The sequence below is a fragment of the Bos indicus x Bos taurus genome, chromosome 6, assembly GCF_003369695.1.
Source record: "Bos indicus x Bos taurus breed Angus x Brahman F1 hybrid chromosome 6, Bos_hybrid_MaternalHap_v2.0, whole genome shotgun sequence".
In the NCBI taxonomy this organism is placed as follows: Eukaryota; Metazoa; Chordata; class Mammalia; order Artiodactyla; family Bovidae; genus Bos; species Bos indicus x Bos taurus.
Genome location: NC_040081.1, coordinates 101483237 through 101498972, shown reverse-complemented (window position 1 = coordinate 101498972; position 15736 = coordinate 101483237). Strand labels below are relative to the sequence as shown.

The window sequence follows — 15736 nt, the reverse complement described above, 5'->3', positions numbered from 1 at the left end:
TCCCACATTCTCCCCCTGTCTCCGACATTGAACTCAGAGATCCCTTATACCGCTCCTCCCTCCTGCCAAAACAGATAAAAACAAACCTAACTGGAGTCTAGGATAAACCACCCTATTCAAGCATGGTTTGTATGTTTCGTTTCATCAGCTGCACTGTTTTCCATGATTGTTCCAAATGCTTGACATTCTGGCAGCAGGAGTGTAGAAACACTGGGTTCAGCCTGGGGGCTTAACCTTCATCACATGAGTTTCATCGCTGTTCCTGCTGCTTTTTCTGTTCCAAACACATTTTGGGGAGAAAAGCAGTTAATAATGAGGAAACTATCTATGCTTTTAAAAAAATTAAAAATCCCAATACCTTCTGAAATAACCACTCACTCTTATCAGCTCAACTATGAAAATACAGTGGAAAAAAGTCATTTCTGAAATAAATCAGAAATGTTTTCCTCAAGTAAATGAGTAATTACAGTGACTCTTACTGTCCCATGGTTTGGGCACTATTTTTAAAGGAATTCCATAAAAATATATCTGAATTTTCCATTCCTATATATTTAAATGAATTTAAGACTTACAAAGTTAAAGGCAATTGTCAAAAATCTGTTTATTTTCTTATTGATTTTAAAATGAGATTGATAAGAAAAAACAAGGCAATTTTTCAAACTAATATTTAAAAGCATGCTTAGAACTAATGATTTCAGCCTGCATGTATGATTCCAACTTCTACTAAGGTAATATTTGGGTTCTGTGTGAGCACGCATGAACAGTATCTGCAAATGTGAATAGAAAAAAAAAAAAAAAATCCCACAAGGGGTCATCAATTATTACAAGTTTGTGGGCTATACTAGCTCTTCAACTATGACAGTCTGGTAAGCAAACACAAATGAGTGACGTTCATAAACATGGTGTTCAGGGTAATTTCCATAACCAGAACGACGAACAGGCCGTAACAGCCATTAAACCAAAGTGGCAGTGTGTTAATACCTCCATTCCTACCTCGGCTCCTAGCACAACGTATAAAATAAAACCTTGTTGTAGTCAATGTTAACTGGGCTACCTTCAGCTATTAAAAATGTATTCTTAGCATGGCATTTCTAAGCATAGAAGATCTGAAAGTCTTTATCTGTTCCTTCTCAAATTTAAGAGAAAAATGACAATCTCAAAAACCACAACAGCCTAAAGTAACCCCAATTTCATCTTCTTTCCCACGGTATGTTGAATAAATCACTTATCAGATGTATACAAAGAATAATTCGATTATGTGAAAACATTTAAGGTGTAAAGAAAAAGCTGAAAAGGAACACAAAGAAGATATTTGGTCAAGCCCTTGAGATTTAAGAAAGATATTTCTCTCATCTTAATTATAGTTAACTTTAAAAAAATGTTGCTTTTACTTTACTGAACTTCAAAAAGATTTTAAGGTGCCTAAATTATATCTATTATGGACTAGGAAAAGTGAAAGACCAAAAACTCTGCTAGAAAGTGAGATGCTATCCACAGCAAAACAGAGATGGCAGAATACCCCTTCTGCTCAGAGCCAGATGTAAATCACCTATAGAAATAAGATTCCACTGAGAGTCATACTAATAATACATTCATTCCTGACAGAAACAAACGCATGTTTTCACTTCTTTCTGGAGAAACTGAGGCATTCAGGATTTCCCAAATGTCTCCAAGATGAATGAGTGGTGTCTGGCTGATGATTCACGAGTCCCTGGCACTCAAACCTACCTTTTTTTTCCATTCCGTGAAAATCTACAAAGAACACAGAAATCCTGTTTAAAACTTTAATCCTTCTGAAAAACAGGATGAGGTTTTATAAGTTTGCTAGGAAGTCTTCCTACTAAAAACTACCAGTTTTTGACAAACTACTCGAGTTGATCTTGAAAAGTATACATGAGAAAATATTCATGAAAATTCCGAAAGCATGAATGGGTAAAGGAAGGAGACCAGCTCCATCACATATCAAAACACATGATAAAGGTGCAGTCATTGAGTTGACGGTGGTTCTTGAACAGAGAACAAAATGTTTAGTCTGAGGGCAGGAAGGTGGAGGTGGAGTGGGCTGGACCACCCCTCCCACTCCTTAAACTAAAATAAAATATACAGGAATGAAAAATGTAAATAAAGATACATCTTTTATTTTCACAAAATGTCACTGATACTCAAAAGAAACTTTCTGGAAGTATCTATAAAAACTAATACCTTCAAGGAGAGTGATCTAAAATGAAACAGAACAACTGTGAATATTTATGCATTGAAAGCACTGCATCCACATTTGTAAAGCAGAAACTTAAGAAGATGGTAGGAGAAACAGAAACTCTCTAATTGTATGAGACTTTATTCATCTCTCAGTCCACAGCAGAATAAATGGACAAAGACTATAGAAATAATGTAAAAGAGACGTAATGTGCAAACCCACATATAACTCTGGACCCTGAAAATACGAATATACCTTCTTTTCACATGTTCAAAATACAGTCATAAAACTACCACCTATTACGCCACAGAAGGTCTACAGCTAAATACATGAAATGAATGCATGTATGAAAGTAACTATAAAATGGAGGTACAAGAGAGATGAGGTGACGATGAATCTAGGATCCTGGAAGTAACTCTACACAATTAAATAGAGCCCTGACACATGCAAAGGGTAGGAACTTTCAGTTCCTCTAGTCGTTTGTTGTGATCACTTTTTTTTTTTTAAGAAGCCACAGAATCCCTTGAGAAAAAGGTACTTAAAACCATCTGGTACTTCCTAAAATAGCCAAGGTAGAGGATTATCTATTTCTTTATATAAACTAAAAGAACACCACCTCCTACTGTATTTTCATGTTTAATTAACTTCAATGACAAGCTCATTCCTGGGCTTTGCTTAAACTTAATATATACAAATTACTTCTTCAAGATCTGTTTTTGACAGATATGGAGGCCATCTTTCACCCCACTCCCCATAACAGCCTTTCACATGTATAGAACGATGCTTTGTAGACTGACCTTTTTAAAACAGCCAGCCTTAAAAACCCTTCTCACAGTCCACATCTTTATTCCCTGATGACTGTCCTCACTGAGCTGGGACTACCTCCTTTGTCTGATGGCTTCCAAACCAAGAAAACGTCCTCGAAGGTTTCTGTTTCCGTATGTTTAATTTGTTTATATGTATGCACTAACGCAAAGTCTTAAAAAACATAATCTGTTTTTAAAGTTCAAGTTACATTGTTATGGAACTCATTTTGCCTTCACTAAAATAAAATTAAAAAAAAAAAAAAACAGGGCTGAGTTTTGATAGAATTAATTCACAACCAAATTTCATTTTGAGAAACTGCTCCATGATGGTTATTTCCTAAAACCATACTTGCCCTGTTTTAAAAATGCCATCCTTCTCACCATCGTCACTTATTTCCATGCACATTCTGAAAGGACAATTAATTCTAACTTGTCATGATTTGCATTTTCTCCATTTCAGGTTAACTTCCTTGAAGGTCTTCACAGCCCACGTGGGACCAGGTTGCCCACACTCCCTTATTCTCCGGCCCGGCTGGGTTTCTGTCATAGCACCTAATGCAGTTTGCTGTTGCTCTGCAGCCAGTTTGCTGATCTTCTGTCTTCCTGTGGGAAGGGAGATCCTCATCTGTCTGAAGCAACACAGGGCCCTGCTCACACAATGCTGGCTCGGAGTGAACAGTGAGGCTCCATCAATTCAGGATACAGAGAACCAACGTTAAAAGCGCTGTCCATGCATGGGAATTGGCCACAGTCACTAAGCTATTACTACTGACAGATAATCTTTAAGTGGGCTTCCCAGGTGGCGCAGTGGTAAAGAGTCCACGTGCCAGTGCAGGAACACACAAGAGTTGAGGGCTCAATGCCTTCAGGAAGATTCCCCTGGAGAAGGAAATGGCAACCCACTCCAGTATTCTTGTCTGGGAAATCCCATGGACAGAGGAACCTGGACGGCTGCAGCCCACAGGGTCGCAAAAGAGTCAGAGGCTACTGAGCGCACGCACATGCACGGGCACACATACAATCTTTAAGCAGATTAATTATTAATAAATTAATACTCAGAAGCAGTGAATTCTGATAACATCCCATAATGCACTGATGCCTCCAAAGCAGAAAAACACACCAGGCAAATTCATTCAGTCAAGGCAGCCAAGCAGCAGCCAATGAAGCAGGGCCTCATAGCTCTTTTTGTTTTTGTTTTCCCAGAACAGCTGTCACTGCCATCACACATGCATGTACAGACAACTATGGAGCATGTCATGAAATACTTCTGTTTGTAAAATAGGTCTATCTTTTCTAGAAGGTTGGAGCACACCATCAACTGAAGGCACACGGTCACCATCTTTCCTGGCAGGAACCCAATTCTAATAATTTCCAGAAGCCTCATTTCATTAACGTATCTTTGCATGCGAGGGTGTACCAAACGAGACAAGCTAATTTCTGCCTGAATGTTTTTTTTTTTTTTTTTTTTTTTTACTAACTGCACTGAAGTAACAACTTCTAGGGCCATTTTGTAGTTATGAAAGAAAGGGTACATATTTATCCTTTATTGCATATTTGATATATATATATATTTATATATATAACATATATTCTATATTACATATGTGTGATATTTGAGTTGTGGGTTGGAACTTTCTTCTGCTATTTTAGCAACAGCTGATGCTTTAAATTTGGTTTTCTTTCAACATTCCTTTTCATACTGGAAAAAAAAAAAAAGGAATGTTGAGCACCAAAGAATTGATGCTTTTGAACTGTGGTGTTGGAGAACACTCTGAGAGTCCCTTGAACTGCAAGGAGATCCAACCAGTCCATCCTAAAGGAGATCAGTCCTGAATATTCATAGGAAGGACTGATGCTGAAGCTGAAACTTCAATACTTTAGTCATCTAATGTGAAGAGCTGACTCACTGGAAAAGACCCTGATGCTGGGAAAGACTGAAGGCAGGAAGAGAAGGGGACAACAGAGGATGAGATGGTTGGATGGCATCACCAACTCAATGGACATGAGTTTGACCAAACTCCAGGAGTTGGTGATGGACAGGGAAGCCTGGCGTGCTGCAGTCCATGGGGTCGCAAAGAGTTGGACACTACTGAGCGACTGAACTGAAACATTCCTTGATAAGTTTCTTTTACAAATAGCCCAATCAATTTAAGAAATACCAAAGGGATTTCTTTATAGAAAAAAAAAGTTGTGGTTTTAAGTCATATATAAATTTTAAACATTTCCTAATAATCAAATGCAAAACTGATCACATCTCAGAACCACGACTTTCACAGCCACAACCACAACAGACCATGAAGATAGTACATAACTCACAAAAAATTGAATGAATGGGCTATGGGTGAGCATATATTTTGAAAATCAGTTTGGTGGTTTCTCCAAAAAGTTAAGCACAACACTGTCATAAGACCCAACAATTCCACTCCTAAACAAGAAAAACAATCTACACAAAGGACCTGCAAATATTCAGAGCAGCATTATTCAAGTACCCTTCCCCCACCAAAAAAACAAAAAAAGGCAAAACACCGCAAACAGCAAGTCTATCCTATCCACACAATGGAATGAATCACGCAGCAAGGACAGAGCTCCTGACACCCGCTATGCCACAGAGAAACTTCAGAAAATTCCACGAGTGAAAAAAAGCCAGGTGCAAAAAAAGCCAAGGTTCCATGCACGTGAAGCACCCACAAAAGCCAAACGTAAACTCAGACAAAAAGTGGATTAATGGTTGGATGGGGCATGAGGGGAGATAAAATGTTCTAAAATTGATTAATGGAGATAATTGCATTATTCAGTAAAGGAACTAAAAATCGCTTGAAAAGGCCAACTTTTAAGATCTGCATTATATGCCTCAAAATGGTAAAGAGGGGGGGAAAAAACCTTGGGCTGGGAAGAAGCATCCATAAAATGAGAAGTAACGTGGGACATAAAAGATCTGGGTGACAGTGAACATGTCTTGATTAAAGCTAACCCCTATCCATTTGTAAAAAAAAAAAAAAAAAAAAAAAAGTCACTTACCACGATACCCAGAAGACCAAAAGGAGTGGAGAAGCTTCTACTTTGGTCTTTAAAATAATAGATAATACCATTAGCTTAGGGGTTTCACCACAGAATTATGGGTAACCTCAAATAGAAACCAAGTTTCATTCTAGGCTAATCATGACAACTGTCAAGACTTTTAAAAGCCCACAAATTAAACTCACGTGAAGTAAATCTAATGATTTCCACTTAATCCTCAGAAAAACAGGACTGTTAAAATATGTTTGTAAGATGTTTGTAAGAATAGGTCCCTGTCATGAGGGTTAAAACAAAACTCCTACATTACCAGCAATATGATAGAAATTATCAAATTCAATCTTTTATGACTTTCCATCTAGAGCTTTTTGTCTTCCAGGCGGTTTCAACTCAAAAACAAAAATTAAGTTTAACTGGTTTACTCTGAAGTTTACTGAAACCAAGTGACACAGACCACACTGCTTATTCGTCTCTACATCTTCAGGTAGCAGAGCCTCATTGTGAAACATACTGGGTTTCCTCCTACCCTTTAAGTATCCTAATGTTTGTAAATCTTGCTGCCTGATTTTTTCCATGTGGTACAAAGTTTGTATTCACACAGCCTTTTTTTTTTCCAATGGAGCACTAGCACAAGTATGCCTGACTCTAAGAGGGAGTTGAGAGAGAAAGGCAGCTATACAGACTATAAAAGAATAACAGAAAAATGTAATTACTAAAAATGTAAAGGTTATGTGAAAATTACTCAGAAAAAAACATAAAATGAGAGTTTTAGCTCCTGTTTTACAGTCTAGAACTTTGAATCAATAAGTATTTTTAATCAAAAAAACAAAACCAAAATCCTATTTTCAAATGGTCTATTAACTCAGCAAGAAGCTATTTTCCTTTAAAAAAAAAAAAAAAAACCTTAAAATCCTAAGATCATGAACTCAAATTTTTATCAGTGTTTTAGTAGCTAAAGTTACCACCTTACTAGGCAGGTCATCTCACTTAGAAATACTGAAGGTAAAAAAACATATATATTATTTTGTCAATCATGAGACAAAAATATATAACGCCTACAAAGCTGGATAGGAGACAGGTTTCATACTTTCACACAAAACAATGGGAACTGGTTAATTTTATACCACTTTCCATAAATTCACATCCTGAGAAAATCAGGTACACCTGTATTTTTAAAGCAAAGAGAATGGGGAGAGGAAAATCATTTAGCAAGTTACCCAGATGCACAGCTACCCAGGATGAAAGCCACAGGACAGTCTCAGCTCTTGCACCACCAGCAAAACATATGCCCCACATCAAAATTTAATTACACTGCACAACACTTTGTGAATTGAGCTTCATATTTTTATCGACTGCTCTGCTTTTGACAGGACAGTTTCCTGAAGGAAAGTTCCAAGAATTGAAAAGTTCCAACACCCACATACCAGAAAGCGTTTCCTGAATTTTGTTACAGGAACTGACTTCTGCTGTAATTTTAACATTTACTTTCCAGAGGAGTTTCATTTAAAAATTTTTGTTGCAGATTCTTTGCTCAACACCTAGACAATGCTCTTGCTTAAAAGGGTGGGGGGGGGGGGTGGAGAAAAAACAAACTTTTATTTCAATTTCAAAAGTTGGGATGTGATTGACTGACTCACTTGTACAACTGACTCAGTTGTAACTTTTTCCCTGGTACCAAAAACAACTGCCACCTGACAGGGGACGGGGGTGGGGGCGTGGAGTTAGCAATTTTGGGAGGGAGCCCAGAGTAGACATGAAAGGGTTGATTAGGTAACCAGGTCCTTAAGAAGTAATTCTTGGGAAAGCTCGGCTTGAGCAAACGTTGGAGGTTGCTTCTTGGTATCTCCCTTTTCGTGTTTTAAACATAGGTGCATTTGGACATTTGAACTAGTAGAGTTTGTAATTGATACGTAAATTCATAAAAGTAGACATCTTCCTTCTGTACCAACCTCTAGTCTGTTTCAATGGGGTGGGGGGGAGGAGGAGGAACACGTGCACCGATGAACATATATTAAATCAGAATGTAATGGCATTGCATGATATAGTTTATATGACACTGTATCTCTCTCACACACACCTGATTTCACCAAGAGTAGTAGGTGGCCCTCTGGCCTCAGACCCAGCAGGGCTCCTCTACCCAAGCTCAACCCTGGACCTACCCACTAGGAATCTCTGGGTGGGGATGGGGGGAGTGTAGAATCTGCGTGTTCAGAAGCTCTCGTGGTGCTTCTTGTGTCTAGTCTGGTTTGAGAACCTTGAACTTAATATAACCACCCTGCTCCTAAAATATTCCTTCACTTTTATTTGTTTTATTGCCCAATTGAGTGGTAAGCAATACTGGAAAGAAAGGCAAGATCCTTTGTGGGTAAAACACCGGCAAGCCAGTAGTGACTCAAGAATCATCTCCTGAACTCTCCCCGGCCCACCCAAACAAAGGATCAAGTGGCCCACAGGCCTCCAGGGGTTCACCATCACATGAGCCATGGGGGAGGAAGGACAATCCTTGGTACTTTCAGGACGTGGGGGAACTGTGGGTGTCCCTCTGGAAACACGACACCTAATCCCCAAATCAAGACAATTTAGCTGTCAATAGAAATACAATCTATTTCCCCCTTCTGTTTGCTGCAGTTCCCTTTTGACAAGATGTCACTACTGGGATTTCCTCTTAATATATTAAATCTGACATCAAATTACTGCTTTGAGTAACAGCCTTAAGAACCTGACAGGAGTTCCAATCTGGTTAAATTAAAAGAGAAGCCAATAAACCAACGCAAGAAAACAACAGACGTTCACCAGAGAAAAAGACTCGCAGGATATTAAGTCGGCTGGCTTTGTGGCCCTCAGGTTAAGCTTTAACTTGCTATGGGTAGATAGGAAAAGGGGCAAGTTTGCACAGGGGCGGGATTCTCAACACTGATCGCTGCCAAGACACAAAAAGTCAGTGCTGGGATGGTTATTAAAGTTAATTTTTACTTTTGGGTCTCGAAGGGCATTAACACCAAAAGTTATAAATCTTATCCACCCCCCTCCCCCAGGGCCTAAAGCTAAACGTCATCTGCTACAGACATACTCGAGCAACATGTTATTTTGTGTTCTACTTGCTGTTTTATTTTGAGCAAAGGAAGACATTTACATTCATACAAAAATGAATGAAGGGGGATTTTCTTTGTGGCACGGTGGATCAGAATATGCCTGCCAAAGCAGGGGACATGGGTTCGATACCTGCCATGGGAAGATCCCACATTCTGCGGAGCCTGCAGCTGCAACCACTGAAACCTGCTGCCTAGAGCCCGTGCTCCGCACCTAGCGAGCAGCCCCTGCTTGCTGCCAAGTGGAGAAAGCCTGCACACAGCAACGAAGACCCAGCACAGCCAGAAATAAATAACTTTTTAAAAATAAAATGAAGAACATCTGAAGCAAAGCTAAAATACTACAATCTGGCTCCCCCCAGTTTTTTTTTTCACTGAAGGAAAAAGGATAGGTAACCATTTAAGCTGTAAAAGTTATGCACCCAACCCGTATCAATAAAATGAACCACAACAGAGAGGTAATGACACCCAAGCTTGGTATGTTTGTACTTCTGAGCCAAGAAAAGTTGTCCTCAGGGTGCCCGACTGTATTTCCAACTGGTACGGAAAGTAAAGTCAGAATACACTGTAGTTGGTAGGCCTTTCTCACCACCATGTCACGTACAGGACTTCCCCTTTCAGAGGACAGATTTTGGAAATACATTTATCGTCCTATCTCAGGAAGAAAATGAAATGGAGAACTTTGCTAACGGAAAACTAAGTTTAGATATTTAGAAGCAATCAAGTTGTGTGTTACAACTCAAAGCAGTTATGAAACTAACCAGCTTTATAATTCCTCCATTTTACAACTATTAAGTAAATACGTAGATTCCCATGCTCAAAACAAGGGACAGCACCCAGATAAGGGTGATCTCTCTTATTGATGATTAAGATAATGAATATATTTGATATTTAAGTTGCTTAAATGAAGCATTCACTGAATTGCATTTTCAAAATAGTATAGAACCAGTTAGTGAACACCTTTTCATGGTACAGTATGGAATCCCCTAACTCTCGTGAGACCGCTTGAGTCCATTTTGCCAAAGAAGATCCCCATAAATCAGATGATTAAAAAAAAAGACTCAATTCTCCTACGACCTTCATCATGGTAGAACCTGTCGTCTGAGCCAGGAAGCTCAGTTGGGCTCTCAGGATGAACTAGAAGGAAATCACTTAAGGGACCTGTCTGTTTCTCTTCTGTCCAGGACACAGTTTACAATGGTGTCATGAGGGAAAAAATGAAGGCGTTCACTGGGGCAAAATACTGCATAAATTATTTCCCTCTTGAAATCACTTCCTTGAACTGCACTTTCCAAAACACCATTCTTCTTTGATATTTGCTCATATTTAATCAGAGTTTTTTTTGCTTTCATGAATTTTCTTCCAAGGCAATCTTTATAAAGCTCATAAATCGGGGGTGGGGGCAGAGGATGGGGCAAAACTGGTTCCATACCAGTTTAAGGGCCCTGCCTTTTGCAAGGGAAAACTTTCCCCACCAGAGTCAGAGATCCACCAAAAACCAGCTTCATAATAATCTTGGGAACAATCTGACTTTCCTCTGTTTTTTTTTTTTTTTTTTTAAACGTCATTAACTTTAGGCAAATTCAAACAAAAAACCTGTGGGAGAGTTCACTAAACCTAATTTCCTTTTGCAGTTTGTCTGAAAACTTTTTTTTTTTTTTGAGATGCTCTCAGCCACTAAAGAAACAAGTTCAACCCCCCCCCCCATCTCATTGGAGCACCCCAGCCCACCCTACCCTGGAGGTGGGGGCGGGGAGGACAGACCAGGGCTTCTCAGGTAGCACAAGGTGCATTTAAAACCAGTTAATCCCTACCGGTAGTTGAAGATACATATATATTCCTTTCTAATATTCAGGGACTGCTTCAATGAAAGGGTTAGCAGAGATGAATCAGACAAAGCCCTCTTTTCTCTTTTACCCATCAACACATTCCTCAATATAAGGCAAGCTAATCCTCATAGAAAAGGATAGATCTACAAACTGATAGGATTTTATACCTTCCCCTACCCATCATAGGGTTTACCAGTCCACAAAAGATGGTCGGCCAGGCTATATAGATCTATGAAAACAGTTTCTAAGAGCTTTAGGTCAGAATTTGGAAACTAAAGCCATAGTCTGTAACTATTTCACATTAAAGGAAGCAAGTTTGTTACAATTCTCACAGGAAGTATCATCAATGTATCTGCTCTGCTTACAGATTCCCAAGAACTGCACACACTGATCTGAGAGAGGAGGCATAGAGTATGCTCTGCTTTAACAACCTTGTACTTTTAAGTAACTGCCTTTCTCCACAATTCTGAAAAGGCAAACCATATATTTGACGTTCTCAAAATACTGACCCCAGATCTAATTTTTAAAACTTAGGCAACTGACCTTTCATTCAGTAAATGTCTTCCATATCTAGCAGAAGACATAACACAAAGCAAAACAAAACAATCAATTTAGTACTTTCTGCTTTAAAGTGAAGGAGAGGATTATGCAACCTTAACTGATGAAAGTTCACAAGCCAGAAGATACTTAAGTAGTCTCTCCTTTGTTCAAAGTACTTCTAGCTTATGCAGGGGACACTAAAAATATGAGACAGTATCTTAAGGAGCTGACTACAGAGAAGAAATATACATGAAAAATTAGTCACACACCATCCAGTGCTACAAAATGCAACTTCATCTAAGTTTCCATCTACCTCTTCTACTCAAAAAACAACAGAAAGCAAATTATTTAAGCAGTGCACAATGAACTATTGTGGTTAGAACAAGCTGAGCTATTAATGTTTAGATCCAGTGAGTCCAAGAATCTAAATTAATTGTTTCAAAAACCAACGGGTGCGGCAAGTGGCACGTGGACAAGATGTCACTGCCCCAGACTGTACATCACAGGTGACGGTTCCTTTGCTATTAGCACTGCTTGGGCAGCGGGGCCCAGCTTGAGGGTTTCCAGAAATCCAAGAAGACTTGCAATCTTCTCCATCTGTTCTCTCTCTGGATGTCGGAGAGACACTGTCCCACAAACACAATGTCTAAGTGAGCTTGAACCACATTCCAGCTATAAGTGAAGACAATGTGTATTCATCACTTGTAAAACACAGCCCCAAAAGATACATGCACCCCGATGTTCATAGCAGCACTGTTTACCATAGTCAAGACATAGAAGCAACTTTAAAATCCATCCACAGGGGAATGGATAAAGATGTGGTGTGTGTATATGTATGTATGTGCGTGCACGCATATGTGCTAAGTCGCTTCAGTCGTGTCTGGCTCTTTTCGACCCTGTGGACCAAAGTCTGCTAGTTCTTCTGTCCATGGGACTCTAATGGCAGGAATACTGGAGTGGGTTGCCATGCCCTTCTCCAGGCGATCTTTCCAACCCAGGGATCAAACTCACGTCTCATGTCTCCTGCACTGGAAGCAGGTTCTTTGCCACGAGCGCCACCTGGGAAGCCCCTGTGTGTGTATGTATAATGTGTGTGTGTGATGGAATGTTACTCAGCCTTTAAAAAGAATGAAATAATGTTATTCACAGTAACATGGATGGAGTCGGACACGACTGAGCGACTGAACTGAACTGATACTGAGTGAAGTCAAACAGAAAAAGAAATGATATTGCTTACATGTAGAATCTTTAAAAAAAATACAAATGAACATAAAACAGAAACGGACAACAAACGAACTTATGGTTGGGGTGGGGAAGAATAGTCAGGGAGTTTGGGATTGACACGCACACACTGCTATATTTAAAATGGATAACCAACAAGGACCTACTGTATAGCACAGGGAACTCTGCTCAAAGTTATGTAACAACCTAAGTGGGAAAATAATTTGAAAAGAACAGATACATCTATATGCATAATGGAATCACTCTGCTGTACACCTGAAACACAACATTGCTGATCAACTGTACTCCAATATAAAGTTTATAAAAGCAATAAACTACTGGAAAGTTAAATAAATTCTGATGTTCCAGTGTACTGAAACACTGGGAGTTAGACAAAACAGTAATTTTAAAGAGTAAGTAGCAGTTTAGAACAATGCTTATCATATAATATTGCATGAAAACAAAACTCAGATTATATCTGTGATGAATGTAACTAAAATGATTTCTAGATCCTCTGAAGAAGAAATAGAAAATAAATAAAACACAGTTATTGATGTGGTAAAAAGAAAGAAGGCTTCCCAGCTGGAAGCTAGTGGTAAAGAACCTGCCTGCCAGTCCAGGAGACCAAGAGATATGGGTTGAGTCAGAAAGATCCCCTGGGGGAGGGCACTGCACCCCCACTCCAGTGTTCTTGCCTGGAAAACTTCAGGGTCAGAGGAGCCTGGCAGCTTACAGTCTATGGGGGTTGCAAAGAGTTGGACACAACTGAGCATGTGAGTGCGTGCTCGCACACACACATAGGAAAGAAAAGAAAATGCACATTTACTACTTGTGAGAGACACTCCCATAAAGCAGACATAATGCAAACAAGACATCATAGCCTTGTGGCTTTGTTCCTAGTTCAAGGGCACCTCTGAAGGCCAGGTAGAAGAGTGGAATGTGTATAGTCTTCCTATTTCAATCACCAGCAAATTGAACAACCATGCTGATAACTCGGATTTCTACATCTTGCAGCAGAGTATTTCTGGCAGAAACTGCTTTTTTGTGCCTTTAGATTGAGGCTCTGCAGCTCCCCTTTTACACCTCATCTCAGCATTAAAGAGGCAGCCTGGAAGTGAGGAAACGCTGCAGGCTGCTCAGGAGTCGGGCACTGCTCCACCTGGGTAACCTCAAGCAAGAAAAGACTGACTGGGCCTCAGTTTCCTGAACAAATGTGAAAAAGAAAAAGTACTTACCTATTTAAGTGACTGCAAAGAGTCAACCAGGTAATCCAATTACAGCTGCTGTGCCTGGCACACAGCCATGTCCAATTTAGCTATTACCTCATTTTACTCTTCATTAGTTTAAGGGCACAGACACTGAAATCACTCACACCTGAGTTCAAATCCCTGCTTTCTAGCTTTGAGCACTGTTAGATGCTATTTAGTTTCTTAATCACAATGTCTTAATCCAAGGTTTTGATGCCCTGGACCCTTCGGGCAGTTTACATTTCAGTCAAGACTAGTAAAAATCAAGATGCAACTGTAGTTTCTCAGCAAAGTTTTCCTACAACACGGCCCCAAGAATCTCCTTCTTAGAAAAACCAATAAAATGGGGGCAGGGGATAAACCACTGAGAGGAGAGGATTAATTATATACAGAGCATATAGGAGACACTCTATAGAGTGAAGTTCTCTTCCTATGAAGTTCTATCTCTTAGGAAAAAAATGTAAACTCATCAAGCCTACCCTTCAACAGGAAAGCATCTATTTCTCTGACATATCTGGGTCTTCAGACCCGACTTGTGTTTAGCCTTGTAAGGTTCCCCCAAATGACTCTACGACCTCAAAAAGCAACTTGAGGAGCCCTCCAATTATTTTAAACGTGACACCAAAGGACTTTCTAATAAAACTGAAAGTTAAAAAAGACGGCATATCTAAGTTCTTAAGCCTCCTTTAGCCCCAACTGCTGTCACTACTAAAATGACAGCCACACAGCAGTCTGAATCTCATAATCACTGACGCCTTGTCATCGCTCTTAAAGGCTCATTTACCAAAAGGAAAAAAAAGAAGAGGTAACAAACCAGGGAAAGTCAGAGCTTGAGGTTCTTACTATAGCGTTCCTCTGACAGCAACTGCTGTTCATTATCCTCTCCCTTCACCAACGCCGGTACATTCCTGGTCTTTGACTACTCAGCAGATTCACGAAAGCTGTGCCGTTTTATGTGCGATCGTACGTTTTGGCAGTAAAATTTCCAGTTACTTACCTGGCAAATTCTCAACCACCAACCCCCAAGGCGAACTGTTTCGCGTTAATTGATTTCCAAAATGCTGCTCAAGGCATTACCAGAGGGAGGGGGGAAAAAATCAGGAGAACCTAAATGAGGTGCACAAAGAAACTAAAGGACGATTTGGGCAAAGGCAGACAGGTTAAGCCAACTTGATCTCCCTGAAAATAATTATGGGGGTTGCGGGGCGGCCAGAGAAGAGAAATCTAACTTGAACCTTAACTTTAACTCGACCCCTCTTCCTGTCCTCTGCAGAAATGGTCTAGTACGTCCTCCAGACTTTTTTTTTTTTTACTTTTAAATCTGACATAAATAACGATGAGAAAGCAATGACAAAGCTGCTTCCTGCCCGTCTTCTTCACAGTACCCCAACCCTTCCCCTGCAACCTTCCATCCCCCTCGCCACTCACACACATTTGGAAAAGTTTCTCAGTGCCTGCCTTACCTTGACTGGGCTGCCATAATTCAGTCTGTAGAGCTCAAGGTCTGCCGTCCATCAGCGCCTCCAAGCCGCGGCCCTCCTGCCGGCGCCGCGCTCACCATTTGCCGGGGCCGGGCGGGGACGATTCCCCAGCGCGACTCCCCGAGGTGACGGGACTACCTGCTCCTGGAGCCCGGCCGTCCTCAGCGCAGCCTCCGGCTCCGAGCGTATTGGCTCGCGCTAATCCTGATAGACATCCGGGCACTGGGGCCTCTGCAGGCGCGCTCCACTCCGGACCGGCCGGGGGAGCGTCGCGTCCGAAGCCCACAGCGACCGCGATCCCTGCGGGCGAC

General features: G+C 40.4%; 1 protein-coding gene across 6 annotated transcripts in view; it reads right to left on the bottom strand.

The window, feature by feature from the left end:
- AFF1 (AF4/FMR2 family member 1) overlaps nucleotides 1-15736 on the bottom strand; it is a 197225-nt gene that overhangs the window by 125760 nt on the left and 55729 nt on the right. Inside the window, exon 1 of one of the 6 annotated variants that reach the window (XM_027544977.1) lies at nucleotides 15408-15642. The exons of 4 other annotated variants lie outside the window; for them this stretch is intronic. In XM_027544977.1, the coding sequence (XP_027400778.1) occupies nucleotides 15408-15424 (17 nt within the window). In that variant the 5' untranslated portion in view covers nucleotides 15425-15642. Of the gene's footprint in view, nucleotides 1-15407; nucleotides 15643-15736 lie in introns of those variants that run through there. One more of the 6 variants, XM_027544978.1, reaches the window with a different exon arrangement.